The sequence below is a fragment of the Mandrillus leucophaeus genome, unplaced genomic scaffold (genome assembly GCF_000951045.1).
Source record: "Mandrillus leucophaeus isolate KB7577 unplaced genomic scaffold, Mleu.le_1.0 Scaffold513, whole genome shotgun sequence".
NCBI classification, from domain to species: Eukaryota; Metazoa; Chordata; class Mammalia; order Primates; family Cercopithecidae; genus Mandrillus; species Mandrillus leucophaeus.
This window is the reverse complement of record NW_012105509.1, coordinates 115,827-134,299: the sequence shown is the minus strand read 5'-3', so window position 1 is coordinate 134,299 and position 18,473 is coordinate 115,827. Positions and strand designations below refer to the sequence as shown.

Genomic DNA, 18,473 nt, shown 5'->3' with positions numbered 1-18,473 from the left:
ATTTAAACTTCTCCCTTAAAAATTAGATTTCAAACAAATAGATTTCAGGAAGATATCCAAATTTTAAAAATTAAACAAAAACACTTCTAAATAGCTGATGTATCAAAAAATTAAAAAGAAATTAGAAAATATATAGAACTGAATGAAAATCAAAATGCAATAACACATAAAATACTGCTTAGGGGGAAATCTGTAGTACTAAATGGTTATAATAGGAAAGAAAAATGTGTCAAATAAATGATCTAAGCTTCCACTGAAACTAGAAAAGGAGGAACAAAATAAGAAAAAAGGAAATAATAAAGAGCAAAAATTAATAAAACTGGAATAAAAATAAAGTAAATCAATGAAAATAAAACTTAAAAAAATTAAACTGATGAACCTCTAGCGAGATCGATCAAGACAAAAAAGACACAAATTTATAAAGAGTAGGAATGAAAGAAGAGATATCTCTACAGAACCTACGAACAGTAAAAGGAGAAAAAGAGCATATTATAAATTCCAGGAAACGAACAAATCCAATAGGTATAAGAGCTCACCTGAGAAGAAAGACTTATTTAGTCTTATGTTTCTTAAAGAAATAAATGTGTAGTTTAAAACATTCCAATAGTTTCAGGCCCAGATAGCATCTGGGCCTGGATGGCATCACTGGGGAATGCTAACAATGTGTAAGAAATAAACAAATGTAGACAAACTCTTCCAAAATACAAAAGAAGGAACACTTACCAACTCATTTTATGACACTCATTTTATAACACCTCTAACACTCAAATCAGACAAATATAATCCAAGACAATGAAAAAAAAAAACAATATTCCTCATGAATATAGTACAAAAGGCTTCAAAAAATATAAGCAACCTGAGTCTAACAATATATAAAAGGATAATATAATAACTAGGATTATATAAAAGGATAATATAATAACTAAATGAGGCTTATCCTGAGAATCCAAGACTAGTTCAACATTTGAAAACCAATCAATGTACTTTACAACACAAACAGACTAATTAAGACAAGCCATATGACATAAGCCACCGCACCTGGCCCAAAAGATACTCTTAGAAAATGAAAATATAAGCCCCAGGTTCTGAGAAGACATGTGCAAATTACCTATGTACATCTGTAATAAAGGACTTGTATCCAGAGTAAAGAACTCTCAAAGCTCAGTAACAAAAACAACTCAATAAAAGAAATGTCCAAAGATTTGTGCAGGCACTTTGCCAAGCATGAACTGATGGCAAATCAGCACATAAAAAGATACGCAACAGCATCAGTCACAATGAGATACTACTATTAGACGGCAAAAAAATTTTTTTTTAAACTAACAATACTAAATGCTGGTGATGATGTAGAGCAAATGGAACCCTCATATATTGTTGGTAAGAATATAAAATGGCACAGCCATTTTGGAAAAGTTGGACAGTTTCTTAAAAAGTTATACTTACTGTATGATCCAACAGTGTCACTCAAAAGCATTTACCCAAGTGAAATGAAAACACATATTCACATAAAAACTTGTAAACAAATACTCATAGCAACTCAATTCATAATCACCAAAAACAGAAAAACAACCTATATGTCTTCAACTAATAAGTGGATAAACTGTTTACATCCATGCAATGGAATGCTACTTGTCAGTAAAAAGGTAATACAAACAACACACAAAAGCATGAATAAATCTGAAAGGCACTATGCTAAATGAAAGGAGCCAGACTCAAAAGGCTATATTTTATATGATTCCACTTATATGATATTCTAGAAATGGCAAAACTATAGGAATAGAAAATAGAAAACAAGCTGCCAAAAACTTGGCCTGGGTTGAATACAAAGAGTCATGGAAAAATCCTCAGGGAGTAATGGAAATGTTCAGTAACTTGACTAGGTGGTGTTTACATGACTGTATTCATCTGTCAAAGTTCCCAAAATGATGTACATAAATGGTGTGAAACTTACTGAATGTAAACTACATCTCAATTTTTCAAAAAATATGACCCACAAAGCTCAGGCAACGAAAGCAAAAATAAACAAATGGATTGTACCAAATGAAAAAGTTTCTTCTGCACAGCAAAGGAAACAGTCAACAGAGCGAAGAGACAACCTACAGAATAAGAAAAAATATTGCAAACCACATATCTGATTAGGAGTTATATCCAAAATATATAAGTAACTCAAACAACTCAATAGCAAGAATGCAAATAATCCAATTAAAACATGGTCAAAAGACCTGATTAGAGATCTCTCCAAAGAAGACATAACAAGGTCAACATGTATATGAAAAGGTGCACTGGTGTAGCCATTGCGGAAAACAGTATGGAGATTTGTAAAGAAATTAAAAGTAGAATTACCATATGACCCAACAATCCCTCTTCTGGGTATATACCCAAAGGAAATGAAATCATCACCATAGAAAGATATCTATCTGCACTCACATGTTCATTGCCACATTATTCACAATAGCCAAGATATAAGATATGGGAACAACTAAAGTATGTGTCCACTTATGATAAACAGAGAAATGGTGATGTGTGTGTATGTATATGTGTGTGTGTGTATATGCATGCATATATGTGTATATATACATATATGTGTATATATGTATATGTGTATATGTGTGTGTATATATGTGTATATATGTATATATATGTGTGTGTGTATATATATGTGTATATATATAGAGAGAGAATAGAATAGAATTAAACCTCTAATAAAAGGAGATCCTGCCATTTGCTACAATATGGATGAAACTGGAGGACATTATGCTAAATAAAATAAGTCAAACACAGAAAGAAAAATACTTCATAATGTCACTTATACATAGAATCTTTAAAAAAAAAGTATATAGACATAGATAATAAAACAGTGGTTACCAAGGGTGGGATGAGGGAGAATGGGGATATGTAGGTCAAAAAATACCAAGTTGTAGATATGTAGGATAAATAAGTCTAGAGATCTAATGTACAACCTGAGGGCAACAGCTAATAATATTATATTATACTTGGTATTTTTGCTAAGAGAGATTTTAGGTGCTCTTGCCACAAAAAAAGGTAACTATGTGAGATAATATGTTCATTTGCTTGACTATTGTAACCATTACACTATATATATATATATATATCAAAACATCATGTTGTACACCTTAAATATATATAATTTTTAAGAGGAAACAAAAAATATAACTGAATGTTTGTAGGGTGGTCAGAATGAAAGGAGGGAGACAGGCTAGGAGTTTATTACAATTAACCAAGGAGAAAACGATGGTGACTTTTACAGGGTGATAGAGATGGAGAAAGTGAGAAGTGGTTAGATTCTAGATATATTTTTAAATATATATAACTTTCCCATAAATAAGATATGGAATTTAAAAAACAAACAGATCAAAAATGACACAGAAATGTTTTGACCTGTGCAACTGGAAAAATGGAGGTAATGTTTACAGAGATGTGGAAGTCTAGGAGGAAAAGTCCTTGGAGAGGGGTGGGAATTCAGAACTTAGATTTTGGACATACGAAATTTAACATGCTTATAAAATATACAAGTAGAACTGTTAACCATACAGTTGAATATCTGTCTGAAATACAGGATGGAGGTCTGGTCTATACATATTAATTTGATACTCATTAGTATAATAATGCTCTTTAAAACCCATGAGACTTGATGCTATTACACGAGGCGTTAATGAGGATTCAAAAGAGGAGAAATTTGAGGACTGGGTCCTAAAGCATCCAAATTTTAGAGGTTAGGGAAACAGCGAAGAACTAGCAAAAAAGACTCCATGAGGCAGGAGAATAAGTGAATAAGTGTTCAGGAAGTAAAAATATGTTTCAGGACAGAGCGATTAATTTGATTTAATGCTGACGTCAGGTAAGATAAGGACTGATTTGACCCCTCTTATATATAGAGATTCCTGGTGATATTATCAGTAGCTGGTTTGGGATGTGGAGGATAGAGGCCTGTTTGGAGCAGGCATAGGGAATAAATAGGAACATAGATACTGAAGACAGTGAAAATAAACTCCTTCTTTATGCCTTAAATTCTATATTGTAATGGCAATACCAACTCTTTTCTATTAGGATCATTCTTTTATATGATTTCCCATCCTTTACTTTCTAATATTTCCATATGTTATGACATATAACTAGCATAGAGTGAATTTTTTAAGCCCAATTAATTTTAAGATTAAAATTATCTTTTAATTTGAACATTAATCTATTCAACATTTCCTGTCATAGCAATATATTGGGTCAAATTGTATCTTTTTTAAATTTTTGCTTTATTTTTATACTTTTCTGTTCATATATTTAAAAACTAGAGATTACAGCACACAAATAAAAATTAATAGATTTATATATAAATTTTAAAATACAGTTGATACACACTCATACCAACCAACTAGACCAATACATAAATTCCAGACGCTAGCAAACACATATGCAGACCTTCCAGATGGGATTCCCCCACCCTCAGGAGTAAATTAATATATTAAATTTTTATATTAATAATTCTCCTTGCTTATATTCATGGCTCCTATGTGCTATGCATATATCCATGAATTTTATACTTTATGTAATAGCATTACATTGAATGAACTTCTTTGTTCTAGCTTATTTTATACATCCTATTTTTTTATTTTTTATTTTTGTTATTTTTTCCTATATTTTTAGATTAACACATTTCGTCACGTATAACGTTAGTTCTTTCATTTTCCATTGCTGCCTATTTTTCCTATGTATGAATACACCACATCTTATAACACATTCTACTATAACTGTGCATTTTTTAGTTTTCAATTGCTTTTTTCTATTATGAACAATGATACTGCAAATATTCTCTTAGTAAACATCTGCAACAGTATGCCCAGGCTGTTCTCAAACTCCTGGGCTCAAGTGATCCTCCTGCCTTGGCCTCCCAAAGTGTTGGGATTTTAGGCATGAGTCACAACGGCCTGCCACAGTATCTCTTGAATGAAACTGCTAGGTTATAATATGGTGTATCACTATGGTTTTAATTGGAAAACCTCAATAAAAATAGCAGCTTTTCATATTTATTGGCCATTTGGTTTTCCCAAATATGAAACTGATGTTCATGTTTCATTTACTACTTTTTCTGTTAATGTTTGCCATTTTTCACATTAATTTTTAAGGTTTTAGATTTATATGATATTAATTCTTTGTTAATGTCATGCAATGCCAAATTTATCTCCTTATTTGCTATTTGTATGCTTTCTATGATGTGCAAAGGAACATACATTCTCAATTTTAAAGTATTCAAATTTAACAAGACAAAAAATCCAGCAATTTAACTGAACATCCCTAGTGGGACACACAAAGAACCTTAAAGAAAGCTTTAAAGTATGAAGTTTTTAAAAGTTTAAAGTTTAAAGAACTCTAAAAGAAGTTACCTTTCAGTATTTATAATATTGTTATTTAATGTTATTGTTATTCTGGAACTATTATATCATAGGATTAGCAAATAAATAATTATGTTACTGTGGTTAGGAAGAAAGATTTTTTATATGTAAGTAAAAAGCAATACAACTACAAAATCAAAGAAGTTAAAATTAAAACCTATAATCTTAAATTTAGACAGAAAATATCAACATGAATACATAATATATTTTTCTCTTTAAAAAATTCCCTAGCTCTTTCTATTCAAAAAGCCTAGAAACAAGGACCAACTCAGCAGCAGGTCTGGTACTGACAAAGCTCAACCTTGTGTGGGGGCTCAACCTTGTGTGGGGTGGGAAACATTAAAGTTAACAGTCCAACTCCATTATTACTGAGCAAGAAAATGAAAGGTGGCTTTAGAGCTAACAGTCAATAAACTGATAACTGGCACAGGTATCAATAATAATAATAACTATAATAGAGTGAAACCCATCTCATGTATTTATGAGTTCACAGTGATCATTTAAAAACAAACAAACAAAAACTTCATTAGTCACCAGCAAAGAATGTTAAGGAACCAGCTAGTACTTTGAAACTAGCAAACAAAAGGAAATAATTCAGCACTGACTCAGTTTCCTGTAAGAACTCTATCTCAGAATAAATAAATATTCTGAGGAAAGTTCTCTTTATAAAAGTATTCTACCTATTAAGGTAAGATGTAATGATTAAAAATAGAATCATCACTATTTTGCAACCCCTAGTAAAATAAAAGCTTCACTCACTGATCATCAATGACCGCTAACATTACAAAAAGAGACAATACAGCATTATGTATCTCCTAACAGTATTCAATACTACATATGACATATGCTTACAGAGATTTGAGTCTTAATCTAATCAAGCCTCTATGCTGAACTAACAGTCATAGATAACTCAGGACTAGAAAACAGGTTAAATGAAACCATGGGGATATAATCAGCAAAATTCAGAATGTGAGAAATTCTACAGGACAAACAACCCAGTTTCTTAAATACCAAATTGCAAGGACCAATAAATTATAAGGCAAAAAACAGTAGAAACCTGTAGACTAAAAAAGACATATCAATCTATTGCAATCTATTTGAAGAAACTGGAAAAAAAAAAGTGATGAATGAGGAAATTTGAACACTAACTAGGTATTTCACATTAAGGAATTACTGTTAATTTTAGAAATAATGTCCTGCTAATTTATGTGTTAAAGGATATAGCCCTTATCTTTTTAAAGACACATACGGAAATATTTAGGGATAAAAAAATATGAATCATATGATTGAGAATTTGTTTCAAAATAATCCAGAGGGAAGTATAGGAGTGACTGGAGTCAAGACAAAACAAAATTGGGTATGAGTGATTAAGTATAACAGGAAGATGGGAGTTTTATTATAAAATTCACTCTATCTTTGTATATGTGTGACTTTTTTTTTTCTTTTTTTTTTTTTTTGAGACAGAGTCTCCCTGTCGCCCAGGCTGGAGTGCAGTGGCCGGATCTCCGCTCACTGCAAGCTCCGCCTCCCGGGTTCACGCCATTCTCCTGCCTCAGCCTCCCCAGCGCCTGGGACTACAGGCGCTGCCACCTCGCCCGGCTAGTGTTTTTTTTGTTTGTTTGTTTTTTGTTTTTGTATTTTTAGTAGAGACGGGGTTTCAGCGTGTTAGCCAGGATGGTCTCGATCTCCTGACCTCGTGATCCACCCGTCTCGGCCTTCCAAAGTGCTGGGATTACAGGCTTGAGCCACCGCGCTCGGCCATGTGTGACTTTTTATAAATCTTTTTTTTAACCACCTTCGGGAAAAGACTATAACGAAATCAGTTATACTTGTCTGAAATGTCAGATTCAATTTATGGATCTCCCAATGTATTTATTTACACTGTCGCACACAGCTAAGACTTTAAAACAAAAGAATGACTCTATTGCATTCTTAGGATCAGTGAGTCAGTGAAAAATTTTATTTTTGGAAGAGAAACATTCCCAGCAATCTTAAAATCACATCAGATACATAAAGAACCAACAAATTCTGCCTACTTCTAAGTAAGCCTCTGGCTTTGAGCATAACCTGGTGTGATCATAGAAGTTCACAAAAGGATAAATGTTGAGTTTTAAAATTCTAGCATTTTACCATTTACCTAATGATTTTCCACAAAGAAAGAAAAAAAAAGGAGTAATTTTTAAAAACAATTCAGAACTGCTTTAATACTATTCAGACACTTACACAAAAGCAGATTTACATACCTTGCCTGGACTGTGAAGGTGCTACAGGAACTTCTTGGTTTGGCTCAAAAGGAAGTTCAGGTGTTAGGTTTTCAAACTGCTCTTTACTAATGAGATTTAGCTTCTTAAAGTTCTCAACTTCTTGCTGAAGTAGAATGGAGGAATCTAATTACTAAACTGGCTAACAGAGTAACCAACAGACAATAATTGATACCAACCTCAAAAAAATGAACTTCTAAAACAGGGATTAATCACAATGGAGTGAAAAAGATGTTCTAATAAAGAATCTAGCATTAAACTTAATAACAACATTTAGAATCTAAGAAGCATATAAAACCCTAAAATATTATGATGATTTTGTAATTAAAAAACATGAGCACACAAACTAATCATTAATTATTTGTTGAGCATGTACATACAAGCTACCAGGTATTACAGAAGTTACAAAGTAATCTAATACAGGTTCCCTACCATTAAGGAATTTATATGTTAGATGAAAAGGAAGAAATGAACACATAAAAATGAATAATATTAGGCAGTGCGTGAAAAGTGATATTGGTATAAAAATTAAGATCATCAGGAAGCCATCACAGAAGAGATGGGACAAAAGCAGCTCTTGAAGGATGAGAATTTAGAGAAAGGGAGAAGCATTCTAAATAGGTAATGTGAGCAAAGATAAGACGCTTAGAAAAAGCAATGTGTTTATTAGAAAGTAATTACGTGAATGAGAATATCTGTGTAGAACCAGTGGCAAAGAGGCCTGAGGCGGAAGTCGGAGAAAGCTACTAGAAGACCTTTAATACTGGGTCAAGAAGATTTCACTTTGTTTTATAATAATGGATGCATGTGATAAAGATAAATCTGGATGGCCCTGGATAGCTGCAGCGAAGAGACTCAGTAGGTTTGAGTTGTTAGCTCAAAGGAAGAATAGACCCCTCTCTGACTCTGTTGTTAGCTCAAAGGAAGAATAGACCCCGCTCTGACTCTGGGGTTCTGGAGGCTTCCCCTTTGTAACTATTATTACATAGTCACTTAGTTGTTTCCATCCCTGCCCTACAAATGTGTGGAGCATTACAGAGGGTAGAGGTCATTCTCTACTGGAAGTTCACTTTGCCACAGGTGCATAAAGACCCTCTATGTCTGGCCTAAACTGTAAGAGAAAAAAGGAGTTTGAGGGACTGCTTACACTCTACTATTTCTTCTAAGTTTTTCCCAATAAAACCCTATATCACATCTATGCCACATGGTACTAATGGGTACATGAATCTTTACAGGGCAACATCCAAAGAGGGTTTAAGCAAGTAAAAAACATAACAAAGAATTTGTCAGATTGAAGCAAATTTAAAATAGGAAGCAAATTAAATATCATTACAAGTAGTAGCTTGCTCTTAATAACAAAAGAATCTTTTCCTTCTGTCTTCAAAGATGAAGTCACTTGTCAGCTCAAACCATTTATTAAATCCCAGTGTTAGCCTTTTAGATTATGATCTTTTTATCACTAAAGTATCTTTATGTCAAAATGTATATTTATCAACATTTCTTCCTCAAAAGTTTTCAATAAGCTCTTCAGGCTAAATCAGAATCATCGCTCACTCCTCTTGTCCCTTATCTTGCTACAGAGCTTGCTATTAGCAACTCTCAATTCTGTAAATAATTATTGTATGTTTACTACATGCCAGAGATAAATAACACAATTCTACCCTGATGGAAACACAAGTTGTATATGTTTTAGTTTAGTTTTTATTTTTAACTAATTCATTAATGTATTACACACACACACACACACACATACATGAGAAGTGTACAAATCATAAGTATACATCTCAATGAATAATCAAAGGTAAACAGACTTAAGTAATCACCATTCAGGTAAAGCAATTACTAGCACCCTAGAAGCTTCCTTTTCATGTCCCTTCTGGTCAGGATCTCCTCTTTCTCCCCCCAGATAGCTCATACACTGACTTCAATACAATAGGTGTTTTGCATGTTTCTGAACTTTATAAAAATTGAATTATACCGTATGGTTTCTTTCATGCAAAATTATGTTTAGGAGATTGATCCATGTACATGCGTGTAATCACAGTTTGTGGCTCTACAGCAGAGGTCAGCAAACTACAGGCCCAAAGGCTAAAGTCTGTTTTTATAAATGGCTGTTTTAGAACATAACCACACCCATTTGTTTACATATTGCCTATGACTACTTCATTGCTACAACTGCAGAGTTAGGTGGATAACGTATGACCACTGACAACGTATGACCCACAAAGTCTAAGGTATTTACCATACAGCTCTGTACAGAAAATGTCTGTCTACCCTTACTCTATTCTACCATATGAATACACTGCAATTTTTAAAGAAATCCATTCTGCTATTGATGAGCATTTGGGTCCTTTCTCAGATTACAGCTATTACAAATGAATTCCTATAAATACGTTTTTACAAAAACTTCTTTTGGTGAACAGTAACACAAATTTTTGTTGGATATTTACTTAGGAGTGGAATTGCTGAATTGAGCAGGTTTTTATTTAGCCTTAGTAGAAAATGCCAGTTTTTCACAGTGGCTGTACCTATTTATTTCCCCATTAGCAGTATATTAAAGTTCCTGTTGATCTACTTCTGCACCAATGCTTGGTATTTTCAGTCTCAAAATTTAGCCATTTGAACAAGAATGAACCCTAATGTAAACTATAAACTTTTAGTGAGAATGACGCATCTAGGTAGGTTCATCAATTGCAACAAATGTACCACTGTGGTAGGGGAGGTTGACAATACTGGAGGCTATGCTTGCGTGGGGGAAGAAGATCTATGGAAGATCTATCTTCTGCTCAATTTTGCAATGAATATAAAACTGTTCTAAGAAATGTGTGATTCCATCATGTAACATTCTCAAAATGACAAAATTATAGAGATGAAGAACAGATTCGTGGTTGCCAGGGGTTAGGGATAGTGGAGGTGAGACAGGTGAGTGAGACTCTAAAGACTCTAAACTTTAGAGAGCACAGGGAGAATTTTGTGGTAATAATACAGTTCAGTGTCTTGACTGTGCTGGTAGTTATACGAATCTACAGGTGATAAAATGGCACAAAACTATACACATACATTTGTGATAAGAAATGTCTATTTTCTGGTTTTAATATTATACAATGTATTTCCCTTTTTTCCCCTCCTAGAGACAGGGTCTTGCTCTGTTGCCCAGACTGGAACACAGTGGTACGACCACAGCTCACTGTAGCCTTGAACTCCTGCGCCCAGTTGATCTTTCTGCCTCAACCTGTAGCTGGCACTACAGGTGCATGCCACCATGACAGGCTATTTTTTTTTTTTTTTTTTTAAGAGATGGAGTCTCACTATGTTGCCCACACTGGTCTCGAACTCCTGGCCTCAAGCAATCCACCTGCCTCAGCCTCCAGAACAGCTGGAATTACAGGCATGAGCCACCTTGCCCAGCATTGTGCTATAGTTATATAAGATGTATATATAGTTATACAAGATGTGATATTTGAAGGGAAGTGAGGGTATACAGTACCTCTGTGTACAATTTTTGCAACTTCCTGTGAATCTATAAATATCTCAAAATAAAAATTCAGAAAAAGTTTTTAATGTAGTCATCCTGGTAGGTATACGTGTTATCTCACTGTAGCTTTAATTTGCATCTCTCTGATTACTAATGAGGCTGAAAACCTTGAGTATATTTGCTGATTTGGATAGCTTCCTTTGTTGAGGTGACTATTCAATACTATTGCTCATTTTTCTATAGGGTTGTCTTTCTCTTATTGATTTGTAAGAGTTCTTTATAAAATGTTGTAAATACCTTTTGACACTTTTTAACTTGCCTTTTTATTCTCTTATAGTATCTTGATGAAAAGAAGTCCTTTAATGTAGTACAATTTATCAATCACTTCCTTCACTGTGTTTCCTGTTCAATAAATCTTCCCCAATCAAATATTACTGAGTTATTATTTCTATAAGTTTTATTATTTTGTGTTTCACATTCAGAACTATAATCCAATTGGAATTGACTTTTCTAAACTGCATCCACATTTTCTATACCTTTACTGATTTTTTGGTTCTGATTGCTCCATCTTACACCTTTCTTTATAAAATCTCCCACTATGATTATGAATGCACCTATTTGCCTGTAAATTTTATGTATTTTGAAGCTACATTATTAGAGGCACACAAATTTAGAACTATCATATCTTCTGAGGCAATGAAACTTGTCATGATTATAAAACATCCATCTTTATATCTTGAATAAGTTTTGCCTTAAAAACCTACTTTGCCTGGTACAGTAAATAGAGTTACACCAGCTTTGTTGTGTTTATTGCCAATATTTATCTAAATATACACACATATTTACCCTTCCCATTGCTCTTCATTTCTTCCTGCATCTCCAAGCTTCTTTCTGGAATCATTTTCCTCTGCCTGAAAAATTCCCTTTAGTATTTTCTTTAAAGCAGATCTGCTGAAAATAAATTTTCATAGTTTTCATGTCTCTGACAATATCTCTATTTTACCTTCATTTTTATACAGGTTTATTTAGAGCTTTATTTTACACCTCATAAATTCACCTATTTAAGCGTACAATTCAATTATCTGTTTACCTTTATTCTTGAACACTATTTTCCCTTACAGGCACTGTAACTACATCATCCCCTTGTTCCCTCACCTCCATTATTTCTACTGAGAAGTTAGCTGTAAGTCTTACTATTAACGCTTGTAAAGTAATCTGTCCTTTTTATCCAGCTTTTATTTGTTTTCAGTTGTTTTATATGGATGGTCTCGATGAGGTTTTCTTTGTATTTATCTTCTTTGAAGTTTTTAGGACTAGAATCTGTCCTTTGGTGTCTTTCATCAGTTTTGGAAAATTCCTACCCATAATCTCTTCAAATATTACTTATGCTTTATTCTCTCTCCTCCCCCTTTGGAGGATTCAAAGATATGTGTTGGACTATGTCTCTTACACCCTTTTCTGTATTTTCCATCTTTTTGCTCAATGCTTCACTCTGGATTTTTCTTTCGATCCATCTTCTAGTTTAATAATTATCTTTTCACTGTCCTGATCTACTATTAAGCCTACCCATTGCACTTATCATATTTTGCAGTTCTAAAATTTCCACTTGATTATTTTTTAAAGTTTCTGACTCTATACTGAAATTCTCCATCTTATCTTTTATTTTTTAACTTACTAAAAATAAAGTCTGCTTGGTAACTCTATTTTCTGGATCACTAGGGGTCTGTTTCTATTTCCTGTTGTTTCTTTTGTTTTTTTCTATCATATCATATTGTCTTCTGATATTCCTGATTATTTTTTGATGACCAGACATTATTACTAAAAGTTTGAGGCCTAGGATGGAACTGGCAGATGCGTCTGAGGGAAATGAAGACCCAAATGTCAGCCTTACTTCTCTAGGTTTCCTTCTCTTTCCAGACCTTTTTTTATTTTAAGCTTCAAGCCTTTTATTCCATTTTGGTAGGTTTGTATAAAAATACTCTCTTTAGGAAAATAAACAGCAGCTGCCTTCACTATGGAGGCTTGGATTCCCTGGAGCTGAAGGTTTCTCAAAGCTGAGATCCGCAGATCAGCTCATCACAGAAACCATGGGCGCCTCCTGAGCTGTGCGGTTCAGGAGGGGGCGGCAAAATGGCCTGGTCGAATCACCTGCTGCTGCTGGCAGTGGGGCTGGAGAGTTAGTGCTCTAGGTGGGTAAAGTGGCACCTTCTGTCAGGGAGTAGGGTTGGGTGGATCACAGGAAGAGGGTAATGGAGAGTGTGGCAGTGATCTGGAAGGGGTTAGGGCTCCAGAGGACCTCTAAGGATCTACAAAGTCTCTAGGCTGAGGATTCCTCCGGCACAAATGGGAAACATTTTGTCTCTGATTTAGTGCAAATTGTGCTAGAGAGGCCAGCTCCTTTTTTTTTTTTTTTTTTTGTTTTTGTTTTGAGACGGAGTCTCGCTCTGTCGCCCAGGCTGGAGTGCAGTGGCCGGATCTCAGCTCACTGCAAGCTCCGCCTCCCGGGTTCACGCCATTCTCCTGCCTCAGCCTCCCGAGTAGCTGGGACTACAGGCGCCCGCCACCTCGCCCGGCTAGTTTTTTGTATTTTTTTTAGTAGAAACGGGGTTTCACCGTGTTAGCCAGGATGGTCTCGATCTCCCAACCTCGTGATCCGCCCGTCTCGGCCTCCCAAAGTGCTGGTATTACAGGCTTGAGCCACCGCGCCCGGCCGAGAGGCCAGCTCTTGAGAAACAGTGGGCAGCTTTGGTGGCCTCAAGTTGGCTCTACTGTGAAGCACAATAGGGTCAGTCTCATTAGAGGGATGGAGAAGAAGCTGCTGGAGTTGGGTGTGGGATACTGTCCAGGTCAGCTGGACCGGTGCGGGAAGGGGAGGAGACGTTGCTTAGTGTGGCACCTGCAGCGAGTAAGGCTCGGGTGCCTCACAAAGCGAGAACAGGTGGAGAGCCAAGGGGGTCAGAGGGTAGGTCTCCGCTGCTGCTGCTACTCCTTTGCCACGAGCTGAGGCACAGGGCTCAGGAGTGCTGGCATAGGTGAAGACCAGGTTGGGGGTGAAAGGAGTTAGGGAGGGTGTGGTCATAAGCGTGCGGGTGTGCAGTGCCTCAGGTTCAAGTACAGGCCCTGGGGAAAGGGAGATACAAGGTACAGGGCGGCAGGGGCTGGCGGGCTGCTGGTGCTGCTGGTACCGCTGGTACCGCCTGTGTCCCCCTCCTTGGCTCCTTCGGGGATTTTGCAGATGAGTCAGTGGGCTTCAAGCACCAGCTCCAGGCGCTCCTTCTGCTTCTGCAGCTCCTCAATCTCTCTCGGGAGCGCGGATTTCTCATCTTCCAGTTTGTCAGTCTCCACCTGCAGGAAGTCGGTCAGTTCCTTCCTCCGGTTCCTGCACTTGGCCGCAGTCAGCTTGTTCCGCTCCCGCCTTACTCGGCGGCGCTCCTCTTCCTTCAGGTTGATCTGTCCACAAGGCCTTGGACGTACCCCTGGAGGCGGCCCTGGGGCCCGGATGACTCCTGGCTGGGGTTGTGGGGGTAGTTCAGAGGTCTGGGGTAACTGCTGGGCCCCAGGAAATGAGGCTGTACCATCCACTGCAGCTCCTGGCTGTCACTCATGTTGTTGACGCTTGGCACGAGGTGGAACTTCTGCTGGGCTGCCCTGCGCTGCCACCAGGGGCTGCGCGGGGCCGCGGTACCTGCCGCCGTTCCCGGAGCTTGGGCCAGGTTCCCCGAAGTCTCGGAACACGCCTGGGGCTGGCGGCTCCACGGGGTCCACGGCTGCTGGGTTCTGACTCTCTTTCCAGATTTTGACCACATGATGTTTTACTGTCTTGGCCCTCTACTGTGCCTTCACACAGATTTTTTAAACCTACTTTTTCAGCTGTTCTCAGCAATAGGGTTGATCTGAATTAGCCAGTCTACCACAACTGGATGCACAACCAAAGCCTAATTTTTTTTTTGTTACTGTTATTTTTAATAAATTTATACCTTGCCTTGTTCAAAAAGGGGCAAAGAGATTTAATGATCTAATAGATATAAAGAAAATTTGTAGGCTGGGCACAGTGGCTCACACCTGTAATCCCAGCACTTTGCGAGGCTGAGGCAGGTGGATTACCTGAAGTCAAGAGTTCCAGAGCAGCCTGGCCAACATAGTGAAACCTCATCTCTATTAAAAATATAAAAATTAGCTGGGCATGGTGCCAGGTGCCTGTAGTCTCAGCTACTAGGGAGGCTGAGGCAGGAGAACTGCTTGAACCCAGAAGGCGGAGGTTGCAGTGAGCTGAGATCACACCATTACACTCCAACCTGGGTGACAGGGCAAAAACTCCATCTCAAAAAAAAAAAAAAAAAAAATTGTAATCAGATTACAATTTAGTATAAGTCAAAAACAAACATACATATGTGGTACAAAGGTAGAATAGGAGAGTAATTTTTCTGGGATTGAGCATAAAATTTATCAAATAAAAATTTCCTGAAAGAGTAATATCTGAACTGGGGTTTATTTAGCTAAAAGACAACGAGTTTGGCAAGCAAACAATGTGAAAAGCCACTGCAGGCAGAGGAAACAGCACATGCAACTTGGTATGTATAGATATAAATTTTAAAGCAGGAGCAACAGGACAACGAAAATATGTAAAAGCCAAATCAAGAATTAATGAATTCTTGTTTGCCAAATAAGAACTTTATCCCGAAGGGGGTGAGGAACCACTGAATAGAATTAAGAAAAACAGAGAGATAATCACATTTATATTTTATGATGATGAAGGATTTTAGAAGGATGAAGGATTTTCCTTGGAATCATTTACTTTGAAAAAAATGTAAGCCTGAAACTATCAATGGCCATTGTTGCGCCCACTCAGAGAAAGCATAAACGAAAATGAAGCTAACACAGAGGAAAGTACACCAAAGACAGGGGTAAAGAAAAACAAAGTCATTCTTTGGTGTCTTATACAAAGCTTTGCCTAAAATCAAGAACTGCTTCTTGGACTTGTAGTAAATTATCTTATTTGCTAGGAAAAAAAAAATGAAATGAGAAATAAGGAGGAAAGACTACTCTGACAAGAGTTAAGCTAGAAAGACAATGAACTAAAGCCAAAAACCTCCTATAAAACTTCTATAGAGAGATGACGCATGGCAGTAGGAATGAATATGAAAGGACTGATAGGACCTAGTGACAAATTACATGTTAGAAGTTAGGATAAATGGATGGGGACTCCTAAGGCATCCAAGCAAAATAAAAAATATAGGTTTGGGGTAGGTTTTCTTTCATTTTTTTAAATGAGAGACAGAATATAAAAAAGATGCCTATGAAACATAAGACAAATAACTGGAGAATTTAGTAGGCTACTGGTAATATAGTTCTAGAGTCCCAAAAAGACACAAGGGAGTCATTAGCATACAGTTGATAAATAAAAACCCAAAACTTAAGAATAGAGTCTATTATTTCTGGACAAGCTATCAAAGCAATGAGAGAAGTAGGCCAGGGATAAACCAGGGAAGACCACATTTTAAAAGGCAAACTGGTCAGGCACCATGGCTCATGCCTGTAATCCCAGCACTTTGGGAGGCCAAGGCAGATGGATCAAGAGGTCAGGAGTTCGAGGCCAGCCTGGCCAATATGATGAAACCCCGTCTCTACTAAAAATACAAAAATTAGCCAGGCGTGGTGGCACACACCTGTAGTCCCAGCTACTCAGGAGGCTGAGGCAGAAGAATCACTTGAACTCAGGAAGCGGAAGTTGCAATGAGCCAAGATTGCGCCACTGCACTCCAGCCTGGGCGACAGAGACTCTGTCTCAAAATTAATAAATAAATAAATAAATGGCAAACCAAGGCCAGGTGTGATGGTTCATGCCTGTAATCCCAACACTTTAGGTGTTCAAGGCAGGCAGATCAGCTGAGGTCAGGAGTTCAAGACCAGCCTGGCCAACATAGTGAAACTCTGTCTCAACTAAAAATACAAAAATGAGCTGGGTGTGCTGGCGGGCACCTGTAATCCCAGTTACTCAAGAGGCTGAGGCAGGAGAATCGGTGCTTAACCCAGGAGGTGGAGGTTGCAGTGAGCCAAGGTCGCACCACTGCACTCCAGCCTGGGTGACAAAACTCTATCTCAAAAAAAAAAAAAAAAAGCAAACCAAAATTGTAAACTTAAAACTGTAAAATAATACATTCTGTTGTGTATGCGTTATCACAATTAAAAAACAAAAGTAAAAAAGAAAGAAGAAAACCACTTTGTTGTGCCATAAAATATACATCTGCTGAACAGATGAGGACATGCTGGTTATAAGCAGGAGCCATCTTGAGAGAGCTCTAACCTGACTAGGTTTGAGATATTCTGAACATCAAAATGAATGAGGACAAGAACAGATAGAAATCCATGTTGGAGTCCATATTAGCACTAAAAAGGGAGAAAATTAAAATATAAAAATAAAAAATGAAGTGGAGAGGAAAGTTCTTCTTTATAGAAGAATACTGACAGACGTACAGGGAATAACAAATTTAAAAATCACCATCTTGGCCAGACACAGTGGCTCATGCCTGTAATCTCAGCACTTTGAGAGGCCGAGGCGGGCGGATCACGAGGTCAGGAGATCGAGACCATCCTGGCTAACATGGTGAAACCTCGTCTCTATTGAAAATACAAAAATTAGCTGGGCGTGGTGGTACGCCCTGTAGTCTCAGCTACTCGGGAGGCTGAGGCAGGAGAATTGCTTGAACCCGGGAGGTGGAGGTTTCAGTGAGCCGAGATTGTGCCACTGCACTCCAGCCTGGGCATAGAGCGAGAGTCCACCTCAAAAAAAAAAAAAAAATCACCATCTTATAATAAGCATAATAACTGATTCAAGCAAAAATCATTAGTGGAAGCTAAAATATTGAATAAAGACTGTTGGGGAACACAGTTTTAAAATATCACTCCAAGGATCATTTACTAATTACAAAGAAGAAAAGGTACATTTATAGTGAGCAAATCTGGTAGATATCATCATAACCAAATGACCAAATCACCAATTCTAACCACATCAAATTTTGTAACTGACATCACATGTCTCTGGAGAGCATATACTGAACAAGGCACATTCCCTATATAATGTTCTTGTCAAAAATACTTAACCTGGCTGGGCGTGGTGGCTCACGCCTGTAATCCCAGCACTTCGGGAGGCCAAGGTGGGCAGATCACTTGAGGTCTGGAGTTCAACACCAGCCTGGCCAACATGGTGAAACCCTGTCTCTACTGAAAATACAGAAAATTAGCCGGATGTGGTGGTGCATGCCTGTAATTCCAGCTACTCGGAAGGCTGAGGCAGGAGAATCACTTGAACTCAGGAGGCAGAGGCTGCAGTGA

General features: G+C 37.1%; 1 protein-coding gene and 1 pseudogene across 1 annotated transcript in view; both read right to left on the bottom strand.

Moving 5' to 3' along the window:
- Nucleotides 1–18,473, bottom strand: part of LARP1B (La ribonucleoprotein domain family, member 1B) — a 168,408-nt gene that overhangs the window by 65,036 nt on the left and 84,899 nt on the right. Inside the window, exon 10 of the mRNA XM_011996434.1 lies at nt 7,649–7,772. Coding sequence (XP_011851824.1) covers nt 7,649–7,772 — 124 coding nt within the window. The remainder of the gene's footprint in view (nt 1–7,648; nt 7,773–18,473) is intronic.
- Nucleotides 14,063–18,473, bottom strand: part of LOC105551266 — a 10,984-nt pseudogene continuing 6,573 nt past the window's right edge.